We start from the raw sequence: 24,315 nt of genomic DNA on the forward strand, positions 1-24,315 counted from the left end.
TAATTGTTTGAGATTATGGTGAAATGAGCGTGCTGCTATGAATATTATACAAATATCATATTTATACTTGTTTACGAGTATGATTATACTTACATGTAGTGTCATTGTTTCCGTGGTATTTTTTACCTATGTGATCATGCACACATAAAGGTGTTGTTTACACAATACATCAGTGTTTGTATTAGGGATTATATGGGTTCACCGAAATCGTCTCAGTATTTACACGATAATTATTATCAGTGGAGACGGGTCCCAGGAAAATAATAACACCCACCAGCCTAATTGCATCACTGAAAGGGTAAGTTCATGTAGCATAACAAAGACATTGATCTTTCCTTGCTGTGGTGAAAACAAAGCCTTTCCTTTCTGTTTCCATGTCAACATTAATTATGTTTATTTCCCTGTGATAGTTTTCGAAGGGGACATAATTCATTATATAACCGAAGTGAATTTGATATTTGTCAGGGAAGTTTATAATAATTACAAGTGTTGTTAAGTAAACACGTACTTTATGTAGATAGTGCATGAACACTCATTTAGTGTTGAGCAAACACTTGAGTCGTTCCTATGAGATAACTTCCACTGGTGAGTTGATTGTTTTGTTCATAATAAGGAACACAGAACACATGTGATGGTAACCGATCCTAACCATGCGTCACATGTCATGTGTTTATATTGATACTAACTTGTGGCTAAAGATAATTGTAAATTATGTAGTTGGGACTGGTATTGGAATCAATCCCAAGCGTGTACATGTCCACCACAGCAATAGGAACTATGACAAATCACAAATTACTTGATTTTCTAAAATTATATTTTACATTTGGGAAGAAAGTGTATGTACATTCATTATACCGTATAGCGGGTAATTTTCGGGGGACAAAATATTCATGGTTCAGCAATATTGAGACATTTCGTGGGTAATATTTTCGTGGTAGCTGCCTGCACTGCAGGTAAAGGTAGGCAAGGTCGCTTCATTCGTGGGTAAAATATTCGTGGTCAGACCTCCAACCACGAAAACCACGAATATTTTGCCCCACGAAAATTACACGCTATACGGTACCATTAATTATGGAACACTAGTATGGAGTTTCCTTTACTTGGATCATCCATTTTCTCAATTTTGCTAAGCTGTATACCTAACAACTAGTAGCATGGTCGACCTGTTACAATCGTGCTACATGTACTAATTATGATGTTTGCTGCTGTGGGAACCATCACATGACACCATGCCTCAGCATTAGTTGTCAGCTCCAAACATGTATATAATGCTGACAGTGTACGTATAACTGTGTGCCAGTTATCAGTTAATTAATTACGTGTCACTAATTAAAAAAACAGTGGCTATATGCTCGGCAGCTGGACGCCCATCCTCCACCGTGAACACACAGTCGCCTACCTCTTCCTGTAGGTGTAGTAACACATAATGTCATAGCAACAATAGCGAGTTGTTTGCAAACTATTTACAGCTAATGTTGCTGTGACATTATGTATTCGCGAATACGTATTTCCATTATCATTTTCATTTATTTCCTCGGTGGGTATCGCTCCCTCTCTGTTCTCCTGTCTTTTCCTCATTAGCAACATTAACAATAAAGCCGCTGCTGTCAACAGCTAGTACCAAGCCTGCTACGTTATCCATTCTCAGTCTTCAGTTGTTAGCTTTACTAAGCACAACTGACGAGATTGTGGCTGTATTCCTATTTTGAATACCATGTGGTCTTGGAATTGAATGAACATGGAATCACTTTTATTTCTTCCACACAACACCTCTCCCCACATCCCCAGTTCTCGTATGTACAGTATAGACAACGTTTTTTTCATCTTTTTGATTGCTTACTTTACTTGAATATAATTATTCTACCCAACATTATTTTTCTCTTAATTCCATCCAGATAATTGAGCATACATTCATGAATAGAAATACAATAGACTCCTTTCTTGGGTCAAGGTTACCATTGTGAGTTGGCTTACTTGTTAGTCATTAATTGTTTCCACGTAAACAATTACACAATTATGTACCGTATATGCTTGATCAGGAGCCGCGGCTACTAAATGTTTCATTTTGCTGGAAGAGGAGGCTACAATTCAAGAGGGGCCACTGTTCAAGAGCGGCGTTTATTAGCTCCAGATAATTTAGTTTGTCATCAAAAGTTGTTTTCACCTGCATAAACTTGAACTCTGCCATGAGAAAGTCTTTGTGAAGCACTAACAAGCTGCTACTCATAGCTATGTACATGTAGCTAGCTGCTAGTAATAATTTTTTTGGCTGCCACGTGCAGAAATGCTAGAGTCAAAGTTCACTGAGGCTACTATTTGAGAGCGGCTACTAAATGTTTCATTTTGCTAGCAAGGGAGGCTACTATTTGAGTGCGGCCTTTATACAAGAGCGGCCTCTGATCGAGCATATACGGTATGTAATATAGCTGGTAATTTTCGTGGGGCAAAATATTCGTGGTTTTCGTGGTTGGAGGTCTGACCACGAATATTTTACCCACGAATGAAGCGACCTTGCCTACCTTTACCTACAATCCAAGCAGCAACCACGAAAATATTATCCACGAAATGTCTCAATATTGCTGAACCACAAATATTTTGTCCCCCGAAAATTACCCGCTATACGGTATCTGTTACTATTTTTTAATTAGCAATAGTAACTATGAGGTTTCCATTCCTGGTCCATATAGCAACTAGCTATGATGAATATCATTATGCTATACTCAAGGCTGACAGGTTATATTGTATCAATCCTTTTTCTGTGTACCTATACATGTACAGTTGTCTGGAACAACAAGTAAGGACTCATTACAAGACCTTGCGACAATACAATAATTATAACCCATGAAAGTCAACCTCCTAGTAGCCTCGAGGCCACGCCGATTAAATACTTTAATCGGCCTGGTCTCGAGGCTAGCCTCCTATAGGAACTCTACTCTATGATATTCATAGCTGACAACCTAAGTTTGTGGTTTTGTTATGAGCCCTTGCTGCACAACTGTACACAAGAAATTGATATTCAGTTGTACTGCCTAACGACTTGAACATGAACTACACCATGCATCATCATAGGTATGTAAGCATACAGAGTCATGCAGCTCTGTGTATGTCTAGGGGTTGTCAGAATACACCTGAAATGTTGTTCATTTGAATGGATTGCTGGGAACACAAGTGCCAGTCAGCAGCAGCTAGATAAGGGGAACCTTCTTCATAGACCCTTGGGTAGTCCCTGGCCTTTATATAAAAATCCCTAACCATGTTCTGGAAATTCCTATGAATTCACTACCTGGCTTAGAAAATGCGTCACTTTCTGGAAACAATCGAGTAACCTAGCAACTGATTAGCAACTTTAATTAACGAGAAGTTAATGCTGTATGGGGACAATGACATACCAGGATTAGAATATGGTCTAGTACAGCACAAGGTACTGGCATCCAATAATTATGTTGAGATTTGATCAACAAGCTAGAAATCTATCATTGTCATAAGCTAGGCCAGCAAGTGGTACATGCATGTGACCATGTCCAACCTCGTCTGTTTAAGAACCATAGTGGTATGTGCAGCTGTTGTGTTTGGGTATATGGTTCTGCTGCTTATACTTATTTGATCAGAATCATTAATTTTTGGTCTTGGTTGCGGACAACAATTCTCTAAATCTGTGAGCGTCTATTGCCTTTCCCCCGTACACATAGATGTTGAATACTTCCCCCTTACCTAATCCCTCCTAACACACACACACACACACACACACACACACACACACACACACCTCTAGTTCCCGCCCCAGCCCTGATGAGAGGAGAGAGGGTCTGGTGTCAGCACTAGGTGAGATCTTGTGGAGGGCAGGCGGAGGAAAGAGAGCTGTGGTTGGATTGTGAGTAAGAGTAGGTGTACTGTACTGTACTGTAGATATCTAGACTAGTAAAAAATTCTATTTAAGGTAGTGTATGTGCAGTGTGCATTACCAGTATTCGTTGGGGCAAAATGATCAATGATCTCATAATGGGACTTGTTGCATTTGTAATAATTATAGTCTGATAATTATGGTGGTCTGATAATTATGATGGTCCAACTTATGGTTCAGTTTACATGGTCTTAGGCGCTAGGCTGATTTACATGTGTTGAAATATGAATAATTATACATACACATTTCATCATACTAACACAATTCAGCAGTTGTGATACTTGTAATTATTGTAGCCTTAATAATAATTTATTACAGTTACAAGTTGCAATACTGGTAGTGTATTGCATTTGTTTGTACTGCCTTCACCTTTATGATGAAATGCTTATAACCAATTATTGATATTCAATTATCACAGATTATCATCAGCGGATACTGGGTATATGGCAAGGCCACACCTACGTAAAAACCAGACAGCATTACAGAGAGGGTGAGTGGTATACATGCATCTGTACATACACAATTAACTCTGTGCCCCTTCAATTGCCTACTTTGTTTACCGCCACCGGTATTTCTTCACATACAACCCCCTGGTGCTGCACTGACCATGTTATGCCTTACACATGCAAACATTGGTTAAATGCAGTAAAATATTCACACGAAACTGAATCACCATCCTCTTGTTGTGGTCATGTAGTGTTATTGTGTACATAAACTAATTGTGTACACTATTTCACTTGTGGTGGTTCACTTGTGGTGGTACCACCACCTCGTACCTCACTCCATTGGTTTCATATTCAATATTGCATACTGACTCAAATTTGTGTGCATTCTTACTAGGTTAGCAATCGGGATTACTTAAGTTTTCTTAACTGTTGAGAAATATTATTATTCTACCCAACTTCACAACATTAATGGTCAATTTTTCTCTTAATTCCATGCATCCAGATGATTGAGCATACATTCACGGATAGAAATACAATGGACTCCTTTCTTCGGTCAAGGCTTGCGTTGGTGAGTCGGCTTATTTGCTTAAAATATGTACAGTCATTATCATTACTATTGTTTCCACTCCACAAAAACAATTAGGTAGCTATCTGTTACTATTTTTGTAACAATTTAAAATGCAATGGTAATAGTGAGGTTGCCATTATGCATAACACTCCATATGCATAACTTAATTATCAGTACAACGTTTTGTTAAGTATAGCCACATGTGACTATAATTAACACTAACCTGTGTTGTACTGTCTTCCGGCTAGGAAGCTTCTTGAACATGTGAGCCTACACCATGCATGTCAGGCCCTATTCATAGCTACATGTGATCAATTGTTTTACACGCCCACACAAATTCCATACACAATGCCCATAACGTAGTCAGCTGGCTATTAATAAACATGTACATGTACATGTAGGGTTTAATGCTATTCAGTTTGCGTCATCTTGGTTTCATATAATTATAACACCATGCAAACACTATTACATGATTGTACTTATGAAATCTAGTATGATTGGGTGTGTTTGATAATAATTATAAGAGTTCCAACATTTCTGTTTGCGTTGGCTTAAGTAGTCTAGAGTATTGTACATTGTCGCATTCCTTTATGTAAACTGCACCAGCGTCACATTATTACAATTCATGATTGGCCCGCATCTAGGATTTTGGGTCAGAGGGGGTAAATTGAGCAAATTAAAATTCCCCCGCCGTGTGTGCATGCACCGAAAGTACACCTAAAATTAGGGGGTCCGGGGCATGTTCGCCATATGTATGTGTGAATAGTTTTGTTGAGGCTTACTTTGTCATTAGAATCGTAATGAATCCCGAAATGTATTTTTCAGGGGCTTCCCCCATAGGTATACATACATAATTTTCTTGCACCACCATGATATCAAATAAGAACCAATGAGTCATTTCTATTACATTCATGAATACCTACAAGTGGCATACACTATTATGTAGGGAGTTTCCCCTCATGCATTACTATTTTTTTGCTAAGCTGTATACCTAACAGCTAGTGCACAGTCAGACCTGTTAAGATCATGCTGCATGTAATAATTATGATGTGAAATCAATGGCACAATCACATGACTTTAATTTGAACTTAGTTATCGTGCCTCGATCAGCGTTAATTGTCAGCTCCTACATGTATATAGTGCTCTACGTTTACTGTGTGCCAGTTAATTCAACAATCTGTATTATAAAAAGAGAGAATTAGTATAAAAAGAAAATGTGTGGTGAGAAGTTGTGTTTGTAAACCTGAAATGAAGAGATTGCTAAATTTATTGCAACGAGTATTGTAACAGTACTGAAGTTCATGTTGCACGAGACTAGTAAGTTATTGCAGTTGCTAAAAATTCTAGATTACACGAATACGTTCTTTCCATTGTCATTTTTTCATTTGTTTCCTCGATGGGTATCGCTCCCTCTCTATTCTCCTGTACTTTCCTCGTTAGCAACATTAACAATAAAGCTGCTGCTGTGAACAATACCAGGCCTGCTACGTTATCCATTCTCACTTTTCAGTTGTTAGCTTTACTTAACTAAGCACAACTGATAAGATTTGTCTGTATTCCTATTTTGAATACCGTATGGTTTTGAACATGGGAATCACTATTTATAATCCATAATCGTATTCATTACTAGATTGTTATGCCTCAATGCTCATGTTTTCACTACAGCTCCAAGATGGGTCCTCTAGTGGCTGCATACAGTTTCTACTCTCTGACACTGTGCTGCTTACCAAGGGAGCCAGCTGGTGGGTAAGAGGGAGGTGTTGTGTGGTCTGAAGTGTGTGTGTCTTTGTGGGCTGACTGTTATTATGCCTCGAGGCGTAGCCGCACGAGGGATACGGTAAAGCTGACTGTGTGTGTGTGTGTCTGTTCCAGCTGTAACTGCTCAACGGTTGCAATGCGACGAAAGCTAACAGCTTCTATAGGCTTCTAGCCACGTTCTCTTGGATTTTGATTCATGGATTAGCAAACTAAAGCTTCTTTCTCGAGTTATGGCTAGTTTGACTCACATTGAAGGCTGTTGCAGTCTCTTCAGAATCTTTCATAGCATCATCTGTCCGCACAAACTTTCTATTCAACATATGAGTTAGCCTTGCACTAAAGTGCTAGCTTTTTGTTAGCTACAATACTCAGAAAATATCTGTTAAAACAGCTAGCTAGCAGTAGCCATTTGTGAAATTGACACTCACAGATGCTCAAGCATACATTATTCCTATGGATGTAATGCGCATGCGCGCTCATTCCCCATGTGTGAGAAAATAATATCCAAGATCCAGAAATCCAGATCCTCCTGGCAGAATCATCTCTGTCTTGAGGGCCTGGTAAGCCACAAAACACTACCATATAACAATATAGATAACAATATGCATGTACACAGGTCTTTTCATCTTAGATATTATATACACTGAACTACAGATCCTGGAAGAATCAATTTTCTTCTTTCTTGAGGTCCTGGTAAGCCACATAATACAATAAATAATAACAACAATAGATGCATGTAAATAAGTCTTTTCTTCTCAGTGAATTTATATAGATAAGCTATAAAATTCATTATAGAAACTAATATAACACTCTAATACTTTTCAGCGAAAGCAAAAACATGGCGAGAGGCATTAGCACAGCGCCAGCTTGAACACTAGTTATCTTTGTGGGCTGACTGTTACCCACACAGTGGGTTTTTACATGGATGGCTAGCCATGCATGTATAACAAACATTGTGTGAACTCCAGTTTTATTTTCTACCACACACCACATGTATAGACAAAACACCCACACCCCTCCCCCTCCCCACACACACCCACAGCATTCAGTCTGAGATGGACGAAGTCAACAGTCGACTCATTGGTTCCCATGGATACTGTACTCAGGTCAGCTACAAACGCTATATATAGCAGCTCCTGGCAACGTTACCTCCATGTTGGCTCAAAAAGGAACTGCATGACTTAGCTAGTGTTTTTTTAATGCCTAGCCCTTTAGAAACACCTAGCTATTTCCTACAAAATATCCTGTCAGATGATTATTATACGTGCATGCTGGTCATGCCCCCCCCCACATACAGGAGTTGGTTAACTTGCTACTTACTGGAGTAGCAGTGTCTAACGTCTTTGATGGGGAGGTGGACCTGGGCAGCAAAGGAAAAGAAAAGGTTAGTACGTGTAGATGCGTTACACCGCTAGTTTCCACTAATCACCATGGCTTTTGATGTCACAATGACAGCTGAACTTCCTTCTGTAATGTGCACCTGACAATAACAAATAACAATATTTGGCATCTATTAGCTCTTGAAAAATGCCCAAGAGAATAATGCATAAGAAGAGAAGAGTGTCGAACTACCGATACCTCTACACAATTTTGTGTACAAAGTAACGTGACAACCTGTCAATTGCACGTGAGCAACTCGCAATTAATGACGTTGCACATAATTACGCAACGCACAGAATTTGTTAATAGTGAGTAAAGAGTGCAAGTGAAGAGGATTATTGTCTCGAAAAAATCCTCTCCTGTCAGTGTGCAGTGAGCAGCTCTGAACATTTGAGCGCGAACGACTAGCTAGAGTCAGTTCAATTACCACACTCCTAAAAACGTCACGGTTAACATTTACTAGAAGACTACTAGTACATTGTAAGTTTGCAATACGTGCGAGTCACGTTACTTCGTGCACAGTTTTTGTGTAGAAGTATCAGTAGTTCGACACTCTTCTCTTCTTATGCACTCTTGGTAATACTTGATCACTCAACCAATTTGACATAACAAATGAATTTTGTTGTTGCTATTTACCCATTAAATCATCTTCCTTCAGCTATAGTCCTACGAGGAGGTATTGAAAAAACATGTTTGAGCTCATAATTATACACAAAACAAATAGCTCTTGAAAAATATCCAAGAGAGTAGATCACTCTTGACACAACATATGAATTTTGTTGTTGCTATTTACCCTCTTCCTCTCTACCATCCAGCTAATCCTCCGAGGTCTAAACAAACAAAGTGAGATCGGATTGTTATCACTATTTGAGCATTATCAGTCATGCATGGTGAGTTCGTGTGGTCCTCATTCTCATTACAACCTTTCCCCACTAATGAATACTTGCTTTCTCACACCCACCCTCCCCCAGGTTGGGAGTAATTACAAGGACCCTGTCTATCCTATATGGGTGATCTGCAGCGAGAGCCACTTTTCAGTGCTGTTCTCTCATCAGAGATTGCTGCGTGAGAATCCGTAAGTTGTTGAAGTCCCTCTGTAACTTTTCTATTCATGGTAAAAGCTATTGAAATGTGCTTGTATAGAAGAATTGGCGAAAGAGTCATTGACCGGTATTCGAAATATGTGTATAGTAAATTGTTTGACTGTACTGTTTGTTGTATAGTTGTACGCAGTACAATGGTCGATCATTCCTTACCAATTTAAGTCTTCATGCACATACAGGAGACTCCAAAGGAGATTTGACTTACATTATTACGATGGTCTGGCTAACCAGGACGAGGCCATACGACTGACTATAGGTACGTTGAGAGATGTGCCAACCTCAGCTAATGTAATAGATCCTCACACAGACAATGCAGAGGGAAGAGGGTCGTTGGTGGAGGATGCATTGACCCCACCCACTGGAGCTGTGCATTCGGACTAAGTGAGTTAGAGGTTTTGTGTTGTGCACTATTATAAGTATCGTGTGTACCGTGCTGCAGGTGGAAGAGTGTCACTGTCAGCTGGAATGGATCTGAACCAATTTTGTAGCAACGTTCATTTTGTACACTGTACACTATTCATGCATAGATACTATATCTATGAGTACTGTCCTCTTGAATATTCACGCATGATCATGACATCATAAAAATTATGTCATTTTGACATTCATGGCTTCCGATCCCCATGTACGTACCTGGAGACAATATAAAAGGCCACAGGCTAGGACAAACTCAAAAGCAAATTAACAAAAAGCCGATGAGTACACTAGTGTGTGTAAGCTGTCAAGAGTATGTGTTCCACGATCCATACCAATGTGATTGTGGAGACAGACTCTGTAGCAAGTGTTATAACTCCTATGTTGAGAGGTAAGACTGCATCTGATGTACTGCTGTACGTATAACAGTGCTAATAGGTGACTCCAACTTTGTATAATGAAACTAAATTTCATGAAAATAATCAGAATTCCGAGACTGTACATGTATATGTACATAGCTATGTGGCATAGACGATGTAAATAAGGTGATATGTTGATCATCGACTGACGTTTTCTTTTCTGCAGAGCCCAGAAGAAGTTCATCTGTTCATCCTGCAATAAAGAGAACATCGTGGCCAACTGTTTCCGAGACAAGGCAGTAGAGTACGAGCTTCGGAACACCACCCTCAAGTGCCTGAACCAGTCCTGTCCCTGGGAGGGGGAGAGCAGGTTCTATCAGGTAAGCACAATGCTAATGTGCAGCATGGACTTCTTTGTCTAAGCTGAGCACATGGCTTATTATAATCGTATTCACAATGTAGTGCCGGGAATCAGTCCCATTCAGTGTGAACTTTCTTTTGAAGGGTATTACAAGGAACTAGTAGGAATCATAGTTACTGATCTGTTTTGCCTAGGAATCTTGTTTGTGAACCTTGTTTAATGTCTCAGTGTCTGTGTTGTTGGTGAACTATTGGATTGATACCTTCTCTTGTTGCCAGTTTGTTGTTTACAGCGTTCTTTGTCTGTGTTTTCTGTAGGAGCATAAGAATTCGTGCAAGTTTGGAGTAGTACAATGCACCAACTCAATATACGGCTGTAAAGAAGAACTAATTAGGAGTCAATTACACGACCACTTCAACAATAAATGCAACTTCAACCCGATCACTTGTCGATGGTGTGGACAACACACCCTCAATGAAGACGTAAGTTATTCAATAATAATTATTATAGAAAACTTTACTGTGCTTCTTAAGAGTCACTATTATAATAGCTGCATGCATAGAACTCCCATGCAACTAATCATCACGATTCCCAAATACACAGATTCACATTCAGAAGGAGTGTGAGATGGCACTAGACTACTGCCCCAATGGGTGTGGGGAAAGGTTACCTAGGAGAGAGGTGAGTTCTGATTGATGTCAGAGGTTAATTCGATAAATTGCCTTTTTAGTACATTCATTTCCTGTGTTAAATTGACATGAATAATTAATGATGCTAAACTTGATAGTTAATGATCTTTACCCACTCCCCTCACAGATGCTCAAGCATACTAAAACAGTGTGCACTCACCAAGTAAGAGAATGCGACTACAAGGACTTGGGGTGCACCTACAAGGTACATTCACACAGCATTTATTCACTTCCAACTTATATAATAATGCACTCATGTAATTATGTGACCTAATGTACTCGCTTAGTTATATGCTCTTATTGGTCTGTAGGGTACCATCAAGGACCTAACGAAGCATGCAAAGGAGTACCCTGCATATCACAACCAACTACTGAAAATGGCCAACAAAGAAATGAAGCAATCTCTGGACCACCAAATTGCCTTATTAGACAACAAAACAGACGATTTGAAATCTGAAATTAGCAAGATTAGGTCTGAGTTGCAGTCACGACTGCAACCAGTAACAGATGCTGTGGTAAAAGCTGAGTCAGCAATTATCCAACTACAAGATGGACTCAGTGAAGTATCTCTGCTATTGCAAACACTTCAAGCAGCCAGTTACGATGGAACATTCATTTGGAAGATCCCCGAAGTCACTAGGAGAAGACAAGAAGCTAGAACTGGGAAAACTGTATCTCTGTATTCCGCTCCATTCTATACGAGTCGTCATGGATACAAGCTCTGTCTAAGGCTCTACATGAACGGCGATGGTACTGGGAAGGGCACTCACTTGTCGTTCTTTATCACCCTAATGCGAGGAGAGTACGATGCCCTCCTCCCCTGGCCGTTCAGACTGACAGTCACTCTGACCCTGGTGGACCAGAACAAGCAGCGGGACATTGTCCAGTCGTTCCGTCCTGAACCAACCTCCTCATCATTCCAGAGACCACGCAATGAGATGAACGTTGCCTCAGGCTGTCCCACATTCGCCCTCGTCTCTGTCCTTGATAACGTCTCCTACGTCAAGGATGATACCTTGTTCCTCAAATGCAAGGTTAACACAACTGGACTGACCAATGAATGACACCACTATCTCGGAGTACGTGCATGAAAAGAAATATTCGACATAGACATTGCAAATGATATAGTATTATCATAGCCTCGAATCCACGCCGATTAAAATACGGTATTTTAATCGGCGTGGATTCGAGGCTAAGGATCAATATCATTTGCAAAGTCTCTGTGTTATATTATTCTTCATGCATGTACTCCAAGTGCCTCGTTGTCTTCAATCTATGCTCATAACGCCAACTATAAACATTGTTATTTTATTTATTTATTTATTTATTTATTTCATTTGAACCACAATTATTAATTCTCTTCATACGCCCTTGTTATTATTAATTTAGTAATAATTATAGTCCATTTTGAACAATAATTTACATAGTCAGTCCATTGCTGCATGTCATTGATTACCACATATCCTCTCCTCGTTAACGTTAGCAACAGTAGAAATATAGCCACTACTGTACTAACAGTACTAAGCCTGCTGAACATACTTATATCCATTCAGATATAAGTATGGTCATGGAACAACTGGCAAGATTTAAATCCCCCCCCTAAATTGAGGTTGTTTAATTAATGATCTTTACCTACTTCTCCCAGCACAGTGGGGACAAAGAAGCAGATAAACAAGGATCGAGGACATTATTTTTCCCTTTGGAATTGGGTACATTGTACATTGCAATGATAGGTCACACTCTGTGCACTCACCAAGTAAGAGAAACTACAAGGACTTGAGGTGCACTTACAAGGTACGTACGTTCACACAATCAATTCACTCATTACAATTATAGTCTAGCGGCTAGGGAGATTGAGAGTCGTAGATTAAATTACCTAGTGACTGTAGAAAACATACAAACTGCAATGGATAAAATTATGAGAAATTTACTTATTGCTGTTAGCTGACACAATCTGATATAGCGTTCCATTAAAAAAATTACACAAGTACACGTTTTCCATTTCAAGTATTTATTGCTCCCTTTCTGCTCTCCTGCCCTCCCCTCGTTAGCATTTTTAGCCCCTTTTTATTTTTACCTACAATTACAGAAAAATGTCCATTTAATCATAATCATAGGTATGTACGCATACAGAGTCAGTTCTGTGTATGTCTAGGGGTTGTCAGAATACACCTGAAATGTTGTTCATTTGAATGGATTGCTGGGAACACAAGCGCTGCAGTCAGCAGCAGCTAGATAAGGGGAACCTTCTTCATAGACCCGTACCCTTGGGTGGTCCCTGACCTTTATAAAAATCCCTAACCATGTTCTGGAAATCCCTATGAATTCACTACCTGGCTTAGAAAATGCGTTATTTCTGGAAACGATCGACTAACCTAGCAACTGATTAGCAACTTTAATTAACGAGTGAGCAAAAAGACGCGAAAAAAAGCTGCATGGGGAGCCCTATGATGAGCGATGATTATAAAGTAAAGAGCTTTGGAAACACTTTTCGAATGTAAATCAAGAGATGTAGAATAAGCTATTCGGGCCCCTTAATTATCAAGTGTAGAAAATGTCTATGTTTACATTGTGTATATATATCAGTGTTTATGCCTCCCCTCTAACTATGTACATGTACATCCTCTCCCCCTCTTACTTTATGGACCTTCACTTTATTCTCTGACTCAATCCAGCAAGCCACTTAAGGAGAGGTAATTTATAAGTATAATATACGCAGGTGCCATGGTGGCTATTTGGAGACGTGCAGATCACATAGTCCTGCATACTATGTCAGAGGATGTTGGCCACGCGTCATCTTCGTATTGACATTCCTAAGGTCTCTGCTCACGTTACCATAGATATTGTAAAAAAGTTATGGCTAACTCTTGCTTTGCTGAGCTCATAACACCATGACTAGCTGTCTGTTGCCTGGTTACCAAGATTTGCTAGACTATTAGTAGGGTAGAGTATAATTCAGCGGTGCTGTATGTAGCCTGCATTGTACTAGCTGGCAAGAATTTGGTCACTCTATACGCACCGATAACTCACCAGAATGGAGAGGATCGCTGGGGATCATCATCTGGTTGATTAATGAAGCTTTATATTCAAAGTAGCCAGAGAAAAACATTTGCTTTCAGTCTCCAATGACCGCGCAACACCAGCTAGAAGTTTACATAGTTGTCATAAGCTAGGCCAGCAAGTGGTACATGCACGTGACCATGTCCAACCTCGTCTGTTTAAGGACCATAGTGGTAGCAAATGTGCAGCTGTTGTGTCCGGCTATGGTTCTACATAATATAACTATAATTTATTGTCAGAATCATTGGTCTTGGTTTTGCACAACTCTTCTCTAAATTTGTGAGCATCCACTGCCTTTTCCCCATACACATAGATGTTGAATGACCTCCCCCCCTTACCTAATAATCCCTCCCTCCTACACACCCACATCTCTCTAGTCCCCGCCCCAGCCCTGATGAGAGAGGAGAGAGGGTCTGGTGTCAGCACTAGGGGAGATCTTGTGGAGGGCAGGGGGAGAAAAGAGAGCTGTGGTTGGATTGTGAGTAAGAGTAGGATTACATGTAGAAGTATCCAGGCCTAAGTTTCAAAATAAGGTAGTTTATGTAGTGTGCATTGGTGGTCCTCAGGGGGAAAAGGATTTCATAATAGGATGAAATGATAATCATGCCATGGATTGTGCAATGTAAAGGTCACCTATGAAATCACATGATTAAAATGTATGCTGTTATAAATTATAGTCTGATATGTACAATATAAAATTATAATGGTCTGATGTGTTGGATGTTAAAAAATTTTCCCAACAGTTTGAATGTTCTGATACGCATGTGTTTGCATGTATAGGTGTGTTGAAAAGGTGATTATTATAGTTATCATTATTACCGTATAGCGGGTTATATTCGTATGATGTATATTTTGTATTTTAGAGCATCATACGAAAATTTCAACTACAAAATTATTCTACCGCAATACGTTCAACATCACTATCCTGAGCTTTAAAATACGAAACATTTAAATGAGCAGTTTATACAAAAATTTACACCAACGAAATTACCCGCTATACAGTATATATATTGCATCACACAAACCCAACAGTGGGAATTTCCACAAATATTTTGTGGCATAGTATAGTTGACCTTGGGTGTTGCAATCCTATGGGTGATTGCTGAAAGTCCTTATAATGATATTCATTTTTATCACAGGTCATCATCAACTGAGACAGCAAAGCCACACCCACGTATAAGCCAGACAACATTACAGAAAGAGTACGTAATATAAACACTCATTGCTTGCTCGAATAATAATGCTTATCACTCGTGGCTTTATAAAATCATTAATAAGGGCGTATAATTTTATCTATACACCTAATTGTTTACCTCCACCCATTTGCACTTTATATTTCTATACAACCCCCTGGTGCTGCACTGACCAAGTTAACGACTAATTAAAAAGCTTCGTGATGCCTTACACGTGTATACATATACAAACAGTTGGTTAGATAGGTGCTCACCTTGTTCTTTTGTTGTGGGCTGTTTTTAAGTGCAGTACTGTTAAGGCAGGGTTTCATAGAGAGGGGGGAGGCCTGGGAATTCCCCCCTAGAAATCTGAAAATTAATGATGTCATAACAAAATGTACGTTTCCCCCTCCCAGCAAAAAATATGTGTGAAACCTTATAAGGGGTAAACCACCTCTGAATCAGTGTAGGGGCAATTTGAAACAATACTTGTTTCACTGCCAAATTACCCTCTATACGGTACTGTTTCACTGCCAGTTTGGGGCTACTAGCATCAGCGACTAGCATTGCAATTTGGTATTCAATATTGCAATGTGTACATTCTTAATGGGAATCAGTGTTGCCTAATTTTTTTAGCTCTTGAGAAATCTAACAGCTTGTGTATTGCTCTTAATTCCATCCAGATGATCGAGCATACATTCATGGATAGAATTACAATGGACTCCTTTCTTCGGTCGAGGCTTCCGTCAGTGAGTTGGCTTGTTTGCGTATGTACACTGCAGTCATTAACCATAATTATCATTGTGACCTATACAACATGTAGTTCTCGCAAAACAATCATTTTTATGACACCAATGGATTCCTTTGTACTGTACAACAATTTAATTAGATGTAAAATGTCCTGTTCCAGTAATCAGTCATACAAGAGATCAGGAGTGTTCAATTACATGTATACAGTGCAAAGTTTTGCTTAATGCATTCCAAGTTACCCACATGTGACTATTGTTTTGTACTGTCGTAGGAAGTCATAATATTATACAATTATACACCGATGCTTGTCATGCATGCCTGCATGCCCTTGCATGCCCTTTACATGCACGCAAGAGTTCCTCTTGATGCACGTTAATTGATAGCTGTATTCATAGCCTACCATGTGATTGTTTTACACCCACGCAATGATTGTTCTAGAAGCCTTTAGAACATAACGTAGCACCTGGCTATTTTTAGACAAGTAATACTATTCAGTACAACCCCGATAATCTGAATTCTTGATTACCCGGATGAAATATTCGGTCACATTTAATGATATTCAAAGCAACATATACTCGCACATGCGCAGTGTCCACGTGGTTGAAAGCTTTGACAACAGAAGTAGCTAAACGCTTCAGCTTAGCCAACCAGTATAGCTTGCTACTGTCCACTGATGCATTATGCTAGTACACTTGTAATAGCTCTGGACATTGTTTGCTGATTTTGCATGCAGAAGCTACTTAAATTATTGATGGGCGTGGCTCAATGAGATCCGAATATTTTAGCCACCCGGATGAGGTGAGGACACCAGGTGTTTGGATAATCGAGGCTCAACTGTATGTGTTACCCTGGTTGCCTTGTCACTGTTGCTAAGAAATCATTCTTGTGTGCAATAGCCACAACAAATTATAACTAACAAAGTTCACACGAATATGCTCTTCTCTGTATCAGGAACGCTCTCCTTTGATGGACACTTTGCAGGCACTGCAATAAGTTGCCGTAGTTGCTGATCTTAGTGAGCCTTGAACAAAACACATTCTCTGTTTGCGTTGGCTTAACATTGACTCGATCCTGGAGAGACTCGTGAAATCTATTGTGTAGAATAGTGCTCAGCAGTGTGAAGCTTGATAAGTGTTGTAATTGTGCTATACCTCAAACATTCCTTAGGTATAATTGTAAGCTGTACCTTTTCTCTTTTCACTCGCATTGTATCTTATGAATATACTAACGTGATTATTGCTGTTTCAGCTTCAAGATGGATCCTCCAGTGGCTGTATCCAGTTTCTACTGTCAGTGCTGCTCACCAAGGGAGTTGCCAGGTGAGATATATACTGCATTGTAATTTTGAAAATAAAAGCGACCTATCACCGGTCAGGGATCAACTACAAAGATTGATACATGCCCGTAAAAAGTTATTAGCAATGTAATTCACTAGAATGTTTTGCAAGCATCAAACGATATGCGAACTTAAAATTGCAAAACCTACTGGTATTTACACACGATCCTTGCCAGTTCGCAAAGGGTCAATTTTTCTGCTGATTTGGGATTTGGCTCTTTCCCAAAGTTTTTTTGCCCTCAAAAATACGATGTCTGATGTGTAACCTCCCCCTGTGTTTTGATGTTTACTGGGTGGTATAATTGTAAAACCAAATCCTCCCCAGTTTCCCATACAAGTCTACGGTCCCACGGATAAAATATCAATATGGTTTTTCATTTCACTCCCCCAAACCACACACAGCATTCAGTCTGAAATGGATGAATCCAATGGTCATCTTATTGGAGCACATGGGTATTGCACTCAGGTAAGCATGCACCCCTCTACACTTCTGTCAATATATGTGTGTAGGATGGCCTTGTGCATGTAGATCATGACTCTAGGGGAAGGCCATTTGGCAGCAGAAAGAAGGAGGTGGACCGATTGTTGTACTATACGTTATTACCAGCAGGATGCTGTGCATGTACTCGGATCAGGGTCATGGGACTTTGTAGTCTAAGCTAGAGTGCATGTCAGTCACTGTGATAATTATGTACAATTTATTATGAAGACCCAATCATTGCCCCTGCCCACACACACGCACACAGGAGCTGGTTAACTTGCTACTGACTGGGGTGGCAGTTTCTAATGTCTTTGACGGGGAGGTGGACATGGGCAGTAAAGGAAAAGAAAAGGTTAGAAAATGAATCACTAGCTTCCACTAATAACCCCATGGTGTAATTTCCTGTGTGACTTTACCGGTTGATTACTGTGATTACTGTACCTACAGTTCGTTACTTAATATGGAACTTTCTGTTTATTGTGATGCGCATTATTCTGTCACAATTTAAAAGCGACCTAAACTGGTTTCAGGTTCAGGGAGTGGTACATGAACTGTCAACAGTATAAAGGTTATTGGTTTATAGACATTATCAAGAGTTCATTAGGAAGAGTACTAGTACGTCATGATCACAAAGCAAAAACAACAGAAAGGCAATGATAATACTAGTTTTTAATTGCACAGTATACGGCAGTTATGATGCAGAACTTCTATAGTTTTAAGTGTATAGTTGTGTACTCATATTCATAGTTTAATTATGACAGCTGTTTTTAAAAACATGTTAAAAACATGTTTATTTTTTTACTATTACTACCCAGAGAATTAGATCACTTTCAACAACATAATTATGAATTTCTTTGTTGCTATTTACCAATGTAGCTACATTTTATTAAATCACCTTATTTCTCTACCATCCAGCTAGTCCTTCGAGGTCTAAACAAACAAAGTGAGATCGGATTGTTATCACTATTTGAGCATTATCAGTCATGTATGGTGAGTTCGTGTCACACCCCAGTACTCCCTTATACCCACGCCTTGGACCACGCATCAACCCCACCCTCAATACAACCTCACTTAAGGTTACTATATAGTGTTCCCACCCAGCATCAAAGGCTTTATGAATATCATTATTTTTGTGCAATTTTGTACAGTGGAGAATCACAAAGTTAGAAATTTTCTCAGTCGGCAAATCTTAGCCTCGGTAGGCCAGGAAATATTGAACTGAAGCTTCTATCTATTTATACGAATGAATGAGCAGGGCGACATGAAGAGAAATGTTGGATACAGTCAAGTGGAGTTGCAGCTAGCCGTCAGTTTGTAGAGAGATCGAGCGAGTTTGTAGGTACTTACCATCTAGTTGTAGCAGCTCTTCCGTATGAAGTTTTACAAGCTATAATATCTCTTCATGTCGCCCTCTGGAAGGTATTTATTTACATCTACAAGTCTTGAATGAGAGCTGCAAGTACTTATTGCTCATACAAAATGCCGACTAAAAATTAATAGTGTTATACTAGCAGTTTTTGTCTCTTTCATGCATCTTCATAATCATTTCTTCTTAAACAAAACAATAGCAATAGAATTGATCTTCATACAAATATACAATAGACTTCTTTTGTCCTGCAAGGAGAGAAAAAGCTAACCAAAAAACTCATGAATATTCACTATATTTCCCCCCAGTCCCCTATCACTCCCTGCGTATAGGTGTATACCCACCCTAATGAATGCTTGCTTCCTCGTAGTAGGCTCGTACCCACCCTCCCCCTACAGGTTGGGAGTAATTACAAGGACCCTGTTTACCCTATATGGGTGATCTGCAGCGAGAGCCACTTCTCAGTGCTGTTCTCTCATCAGAGATGGCTGCTTGAGAATCCGTAAGTTTTGAAGTCCCTCTGTAACTTTACTTTGTACAATGTAACTTTACAATTTAAGTCTTCATGGTAAAGGCTTGGTAAAGGCTATTGAAATGTGCTTATAATTATAGATGAATTGGCGAAAGAATCATTGGTATTCGAAGTAATATATATGTGTATATTAGTACATTGTTCGACCGTACTGTTTGTTGTTTATTTATAAGCAGTACAATGGTTCGATCATTCCTTACCAATTTAAGTCTTCATGCACATACAGGAGACTCCAAAGGAGATTTGACTTACATTATTACGATGGTCTGGCTAACCAGGACGAGGCCATACGACTGACTATAGGTACGTTGAGAGATGTGCAAATCTCAGCTAAAGTAATAGATACTCCCACAGACAATGCAGAGGGGAGAGGGTCGTTGGTGGAGGATGCATTGACCCCACCACTGGAGCTGTGCATTCGAACTAAGTAAGTTTTAACCTGTGTTATGCACTATTATAAGCGTTTGTATCGTGCTGCAGGTGGAGGAGTGTCACTGTGAGCTGGAATGGATCTGAACCAATTTTGTAGAATTATGTTTTTTGAGTGTCTGGTATGATGAGGTCATGACGTCATTCTAATTATAGTATAGGGCATGGCTTCCTAGTCAAAGAGGGGGAGTTCCTTGGGCGCGGCTGAGTCATGAGATCCATCGAGGCTGCTGTGCATGTTCTTGCTTCCCCATGCAATATAAAGGCTGACTGAAGACTCAGGCCTGCAGAAAGTTGAACTAGAATAAATAGATCTATCAATTAAGCAGTAGCGTTAGCAAAATAACTGATGAGTACACTAGTGTGTGTTAGCTGTCAAGAGTATGTGTTCAACGATCCCTACCAATGTGATTGTGGAGACAGACTCTGTAGCAAGTGTTACAATTCTTATATTGAGAGGTAAAACGTTATTCATGATGATGTGTCATCATCCACTATCGTCTCATTTTCTGCAGATGCCAGAAGAAGTTCATCTGTTCAGCCTGCAATGAAGAGAACATCGTGGCCAACTGTTTCCGAGACAAGGCAGTGGAGTACGAGCTTCGGAACACCACCCTCAAGTGCCTGAACCAGTCCTGTCCCTGGGAGGGGGAGAGCAGGTTCTATCAGGTAAGCACAGCTCATAATAATGTGCAGCACGACTTCTTTGTCTGAGCTGAGTACATACATATTGATAATCGTATTCACAATGTAGTCACAACAACGGGAATCAGTCTCATTCAGTGTAATGCATGTACCAGGAAGCAGTGAATAGAGCAACTTCCAGTGGTAGTCAATAATTATAGCTATACAGGGAATATCTTGACAACTATTTGAACTTTCTTTTGAATGGTATTATAAGGAATTAGAAGTGTCTAGTATAGGAACATAGTTCACTGATCTGTTTTGCCTAGGAATGTTGTTTGTGAACCACTTGTTTAGTGTCTCAGTGTCTGTGTTGGTGGTGAACTATTGGATTGATGTCTTGTCTTGTTGCCAGTTGTTGTTTACATGTGTCTATTGTCTGTGTTTTTTGTAGGAGCATAAGAATTCTTGCAAGTTTGGATCGGTACAATGCCCCAACTCAATATACGGCTGTAAAGAGAAACTAATTAGGAGTCAATTACAGGACCACCTCAACAATAAATGCAACTTCAACCCGATCACTTGTCGATGCTGTGGACAACACACCCTCAATGAAGACGTAAGTTATTTGTGCTTCTTTAAGATAATATAAAAACCTTACTGTATGTGCTTCTTACTATTATAATAGCTGCATGCATAGAACTCCCATGCAACTAATGATTATGATTCCCAAATACACAGATTCACATTCAGAAAGAGTGTGAGATGGCACTAGACTACTGCCCCAATGGATGTGGAGAGAGGTTACCTAGGAGAGAGGTCAGTTCTGATGTCAGAGGTTAATTCAATAAATTGCCTTTTTAGTACATTTTTCAACATCATTTCCTGTGTTATAGTGCATGAATAATGCTAAAATTGATAGTTATGGAGTTTGTTTAGTTAATGATCTTTACCCACTCCCTCCACAGATGCTCAAGCATACTAAAACAGTATGCACTCACCAAGTAAGGGAATGCGACTACAAAGACTTGGGGTGCACCTACAAGGTACGTTCACACAGCATTTATTCACTTCTCGACTTATATAATAATGCACTCATGTAATTATGTGACCTAATGTACTCGCTTAGTTTGATATACTCTTATTGGTCTGTAGGGTACCATCAAGGACCTAACGAAGCATGCAAAGGAGTACCCTGCATATCACAATCAACTACTAAAAATGTCCAACAAAGAAATGAAGCAATCTCTGGACCACCAAATTGCCTTATTAGACAATAAAACAGATGATCTGAAATCTGAAATTAGCAAGATTAGGTCTGAGCTGCAGTCACGACTGCAACCAGTAACGGATGCTGTGGTAAAAGCTGAGTCAGCAATTATCCAACTACAAGATGGACTCAGTGAGGTATCTCTGCTATTGCAAACACTTCAAGCAGCCAGTTACGATGGAACATTCATTTGGAAGATCCCTGAAGTCACTAGGAGAAGACAGGAAGCTAGAACTGGGAAAACTGTCTCTCTGTATTCTGCTCCATTCTATACGAGTCGCCATGGATACAAGCTCTGCCTAAGGCTCTACATGAATGGCGATGGTACTGGGAAGGGCACTCACTTGTCGTTCTTTATCACCCTAATGCGAGGAGAGTACGATGCCCTCCTCCCCTGGCCGTTCAGACAGGCAGTCACTCTGACCCTGGTGGACCAGAACAAGCAGCGTGACATTGTCCAGTCGTTCCGCCCTGAACCAACCTCCTCATCATTCCAGAGACCACGCAATGAGATGAACGTTGCCTCAGGCTGTCCCACATTCGCCCTCGTCTCTGTCCTTGATAACATCTCCTACGTCAAGGATAATACCTTGTTCCTCAAATGCAAGGTTAACACAACTGGACTGACCAATGAATGACAAAACTATCTCGGAGTACGTGCATGAAGAGAAATATTCGACATAGACATTGCAAATGAATATAGTATTATCATAGCCTCGAATCCACGCCGATTAAAATACGGATTTTAATCGGCGTGGATTCGAGGCTAAGGATCAATTAGACCATATCATTTGCAAAGTCTCTGTGTTATATTCTTCATGCATGTACTCCAACCATAGTTGCACCTCAAGAGTGCTTCGTTGTCTTCAATCTATGCTCCCCGCCAACTATAAACATTGTTATTTTTGGTTTTATTTATTTATTTATTTATTTATTTCATTTGAACCACAATCTCTTCATATAATTATAGTATCTATGATTATACGCCCTTGTTATTATTTAGTGATAATTATAGTCCATTGCTGCATGTCATTGATTGCCACATATCCTCTCCTTGTTAACGTTAGCAACAGTAGAAATAATATTATAGCCACTATATACTGTACAACAGTACTAAGCCTGCTACCATTCAGTTATAAGTATGGTCATGGAACAACTGGCAAGATTTAGACACAACAGATCCAAAATCCCAGAAATGTTCCCCCTAAATTGATGTTGTTTAATTAAGGATCTTTACCCACTTCTCCCGCACAGTGGAACAAAGAAGAGATCAACAAGGATCGAGGACATTATTTTTACCTTTGGAATTGGGTACATTGTACATTGCAACGATAGGTCAAAGCTAGTGTGTACTCACCAAGCTATATAGTATAAGGACTTGGGGTGCACCTACATTAACAAGGTACGTACGTTCACACAGTAAACTATAGCTAGGGAGATTGAAAGTTAGTGACTGTAGGAAACGTAATAATCAAACTGCAATGGATAAAATTATGAGGACTTAATATTGCTGTTAGCTGGTTACAATCTACATTAAAACAAGTACATGCACGCTTTCCATTTCAATGTTCATTTTGAAGTATTGCTCCCTCTCTGCTCTCCTGCCCTCCCCTCGTTAGCATTTTTAGCCCCTTTTTATTTTTGCCTACAATTACAGAAAAATGTCCATTCAATCATAATCATAGGTATGTACGCATGCAGAGTCAGCTCTGTGTATGTAATTGTTTGTCTAGGGGTTGTCGGAATACGCCTGAAATGTTGTTCATTTGAATGGATTGCTGAGAACACAAGCGCTGCAGTCAGCAGCTAGATAAGGGGAACCTTCTTCATAGACCCTTGGGTAGTCCCTGGCCTTTATATAAAATCCCTAACCATGTTCTGGAAATTCCTATGAATTCACTACCTGGCTTAGAAAATGCTGGAAACAATCGAGTAACCTAGCAACTGATTAGCAACTTTAATTAACGAGAGAGCAAAAAGACGCAAAATAAAAGCTGCATGGGGACAGTGACATACCAGGATTAGATAGTACAGCACAAGATACAGGCATCCAATAATTATGTTGAGATTTGTTATGAACAAGCTAGAAATCTATCATTGTCATAAGCTAGGCCAGCAAGTGGTACATGTTGATCAGAATCATTAATTTTTGGTCTTGGTTGCGGACAACAATTCTCTAAATCTGTGAGCGTCCATTGCCTTTTTCCCATACACATGTATGTTGAATACTTTCCCCCCTTACCTAATCCCTCCTAACACACACACACACATCTCTCTAGTCCCCACCCCAGCCCTGATGAGGGGAGAGAGGGTCTG

General features: G+C 39.7%; 3 protein-coding genes across 7 annotated transcripts in view; all 3 read left to right on the forward strand.

Moving 5' to 3' along the window:
* The first annotated feature begins 9,800 nt into the window (after positions 1-9,800).
* On the forward strand, positions 9,801-12,397 carry LOC135347537 (TNF receptor-associated factor 3-like). Its single transcript, XM_064545575.1, has 6 exons — positions 9,801-9,961; positions 10,156-10,309; positions 10,608-10,772; positions 10,894-10,971; positions 11,107-11,184; positions 11,291-12,397. The coding sequence occupies exons 1-6, from the start codon at positions 9,852-9,854 to the stop codon at positions 12,041-12,043; spliced, it is 1,338 nt and encodes a 445-aa protein (XP_064401645.1). The 5' UTR covers positions 9,801-9,851; the 3' UTR covers positions 12,044-12,397.
* A 134-nt stretch (positions 12,398-12,531) lies between these two features.
* LOC135347550 (probable ubiquitin carboxyl-terminal hydrolase MINDY-4) overlaps positions 12,532-24,315 on the forward strand; it is a 32,609-nt gene continuing 20,825 nt past the window's right edge. The window contains exons 1-11 of one of the 5 annotated variants that reach the window (XM_064545591.1): positions 13,729-13,797; positions 14,353-14,517; positions 15,895-15,960; positions 17,210-17,280; positions 17,700-17,763; positions 18,044-18,130; positions 18,694-18,768; positions 19,543-19,646; positions 19,903-19,979; positions 20,031-20,103; positions 20,157-20,291. In XM_064545591.1, the coding sequence (XP_064401661.1) occupies positions 13,759-13,797; positions 14,353-14,517; positions 15,895-15,960; positions 17,210-17,280; positions 17,700-17,763; positions 18,044-18,130; positions 18,694-18,768; positions 19,543-19,646; positions 19,903-19,979; positions 20,031-20,103; positions 20,157-20,205 (870 nt within the window). In that variant the 5' untranslated portion in view covers positions 13,729-13,758 and the 3' untranslated portion in view covers positions 20,206-20,291. Of the gene's footprint in view, positions 12,774-13,654; positions 13,673-13,698; positions 13,798-14,352; positions 14,518-15,894; positions 15,961-17,209; positions 17,281-17,699; positions 17,764-18,043; positions 18,131-18,693; positions 18,769-19,542; positions 19,647-19,902; positions 19,980-20,030; positions 20,104-20,156; positions 20,292-24,315 lie in introns of those variants that run through there. The other 4 variants (XM_064545593.1, XM_064545589.1, XM_064545590.1 and 1 more) reach the window with 4 other exon arrangements.
* Positions 20,399-22,696, forward strand: LOC135347545 (TNF receptor-associated factor 3-like). Its single transcript, XM_064545583.1, has 6 exons — positions 20,399-20,564; positions 20,621-20,774; positions 21,184-21,348; positions 21,471-21,548; positions 21,698-21,775; positions 21,885-22,696. The coding sequence occupies exons 1-6, from the start codon at positions 20,455-20,457 to the stop codon at positions 22,635-22,637; spliced, it is 1,338 nt and encodes a 445-aa protein (XP_064401653.1). The 5' UTR covers positions 20,399-20,454; the 3' UTR covers positions 22,638-22,696.

This window comes from Halichondria panicea, chromosome 14, assembly GCF_963675165.1.
Source record: "Halichondria panicea chromosome 14, odHalPani1.1, whole genome shotgun sequence".
Taxonomy (NCBI): Eukaryota; Metazoa; Porifera; class Demospongiae; order Suberitida; family Halichondriidae; genus Halichondria; species Halichondria panicea.

What these genes read in the sequence shown, in the direction of transcription:
- LOC135347537 (XM_064545575.1), top strand. Translation starts at nt 9,852, where the DNA reads ATGAGTACACTAGTGTGTGTAAGCTGTCAAGAGTATGTGTTCCACGAT. An exon ending in TATAACTCCTATGTTGAGAG is followed by an intron (nt 9,962 to 10,155) that starts GTAAGACTGCAT and finishes TCTTTTCTGCAG; the next exon opens with AGCCCAGAAGAAGTTCATCT. An exon ending in AAAGGTTACCTAGGAGAGAG is followed by an intron (nt 10,972 to 11,106) that starts GTGAGTTCTGAT and finishes CTCCCCTCACAG; the next exon opens with ATGCTCAAGCATACTAAAAC.
- LOC135347545 (XM_064545583.1), top strand. Translation starts at nt 20,455, where the DNA reads ATGAGTACACTAGTGTGTGTTAGCTGTCAAGAGTATGTGTTCAACGAT. An exon ending in GGGAGAGCAGGTTCTATCAG is followed by an intron (nt 20,775 to 21,183) that starts GTAAGCACAGCT and finishes TGTTTTTTGTAG; the next exon opens with GAGCATAAGAATTCTTGCAA. An exon ending in AACACACCCTCAATGAAGAC is followed by an intron (nt 21,349 to 21,470) that starts GTAAGTTATTTG and finishes CCAAATACACAG; the next exon opens with ATTCACATTCAGAAAGAGTG.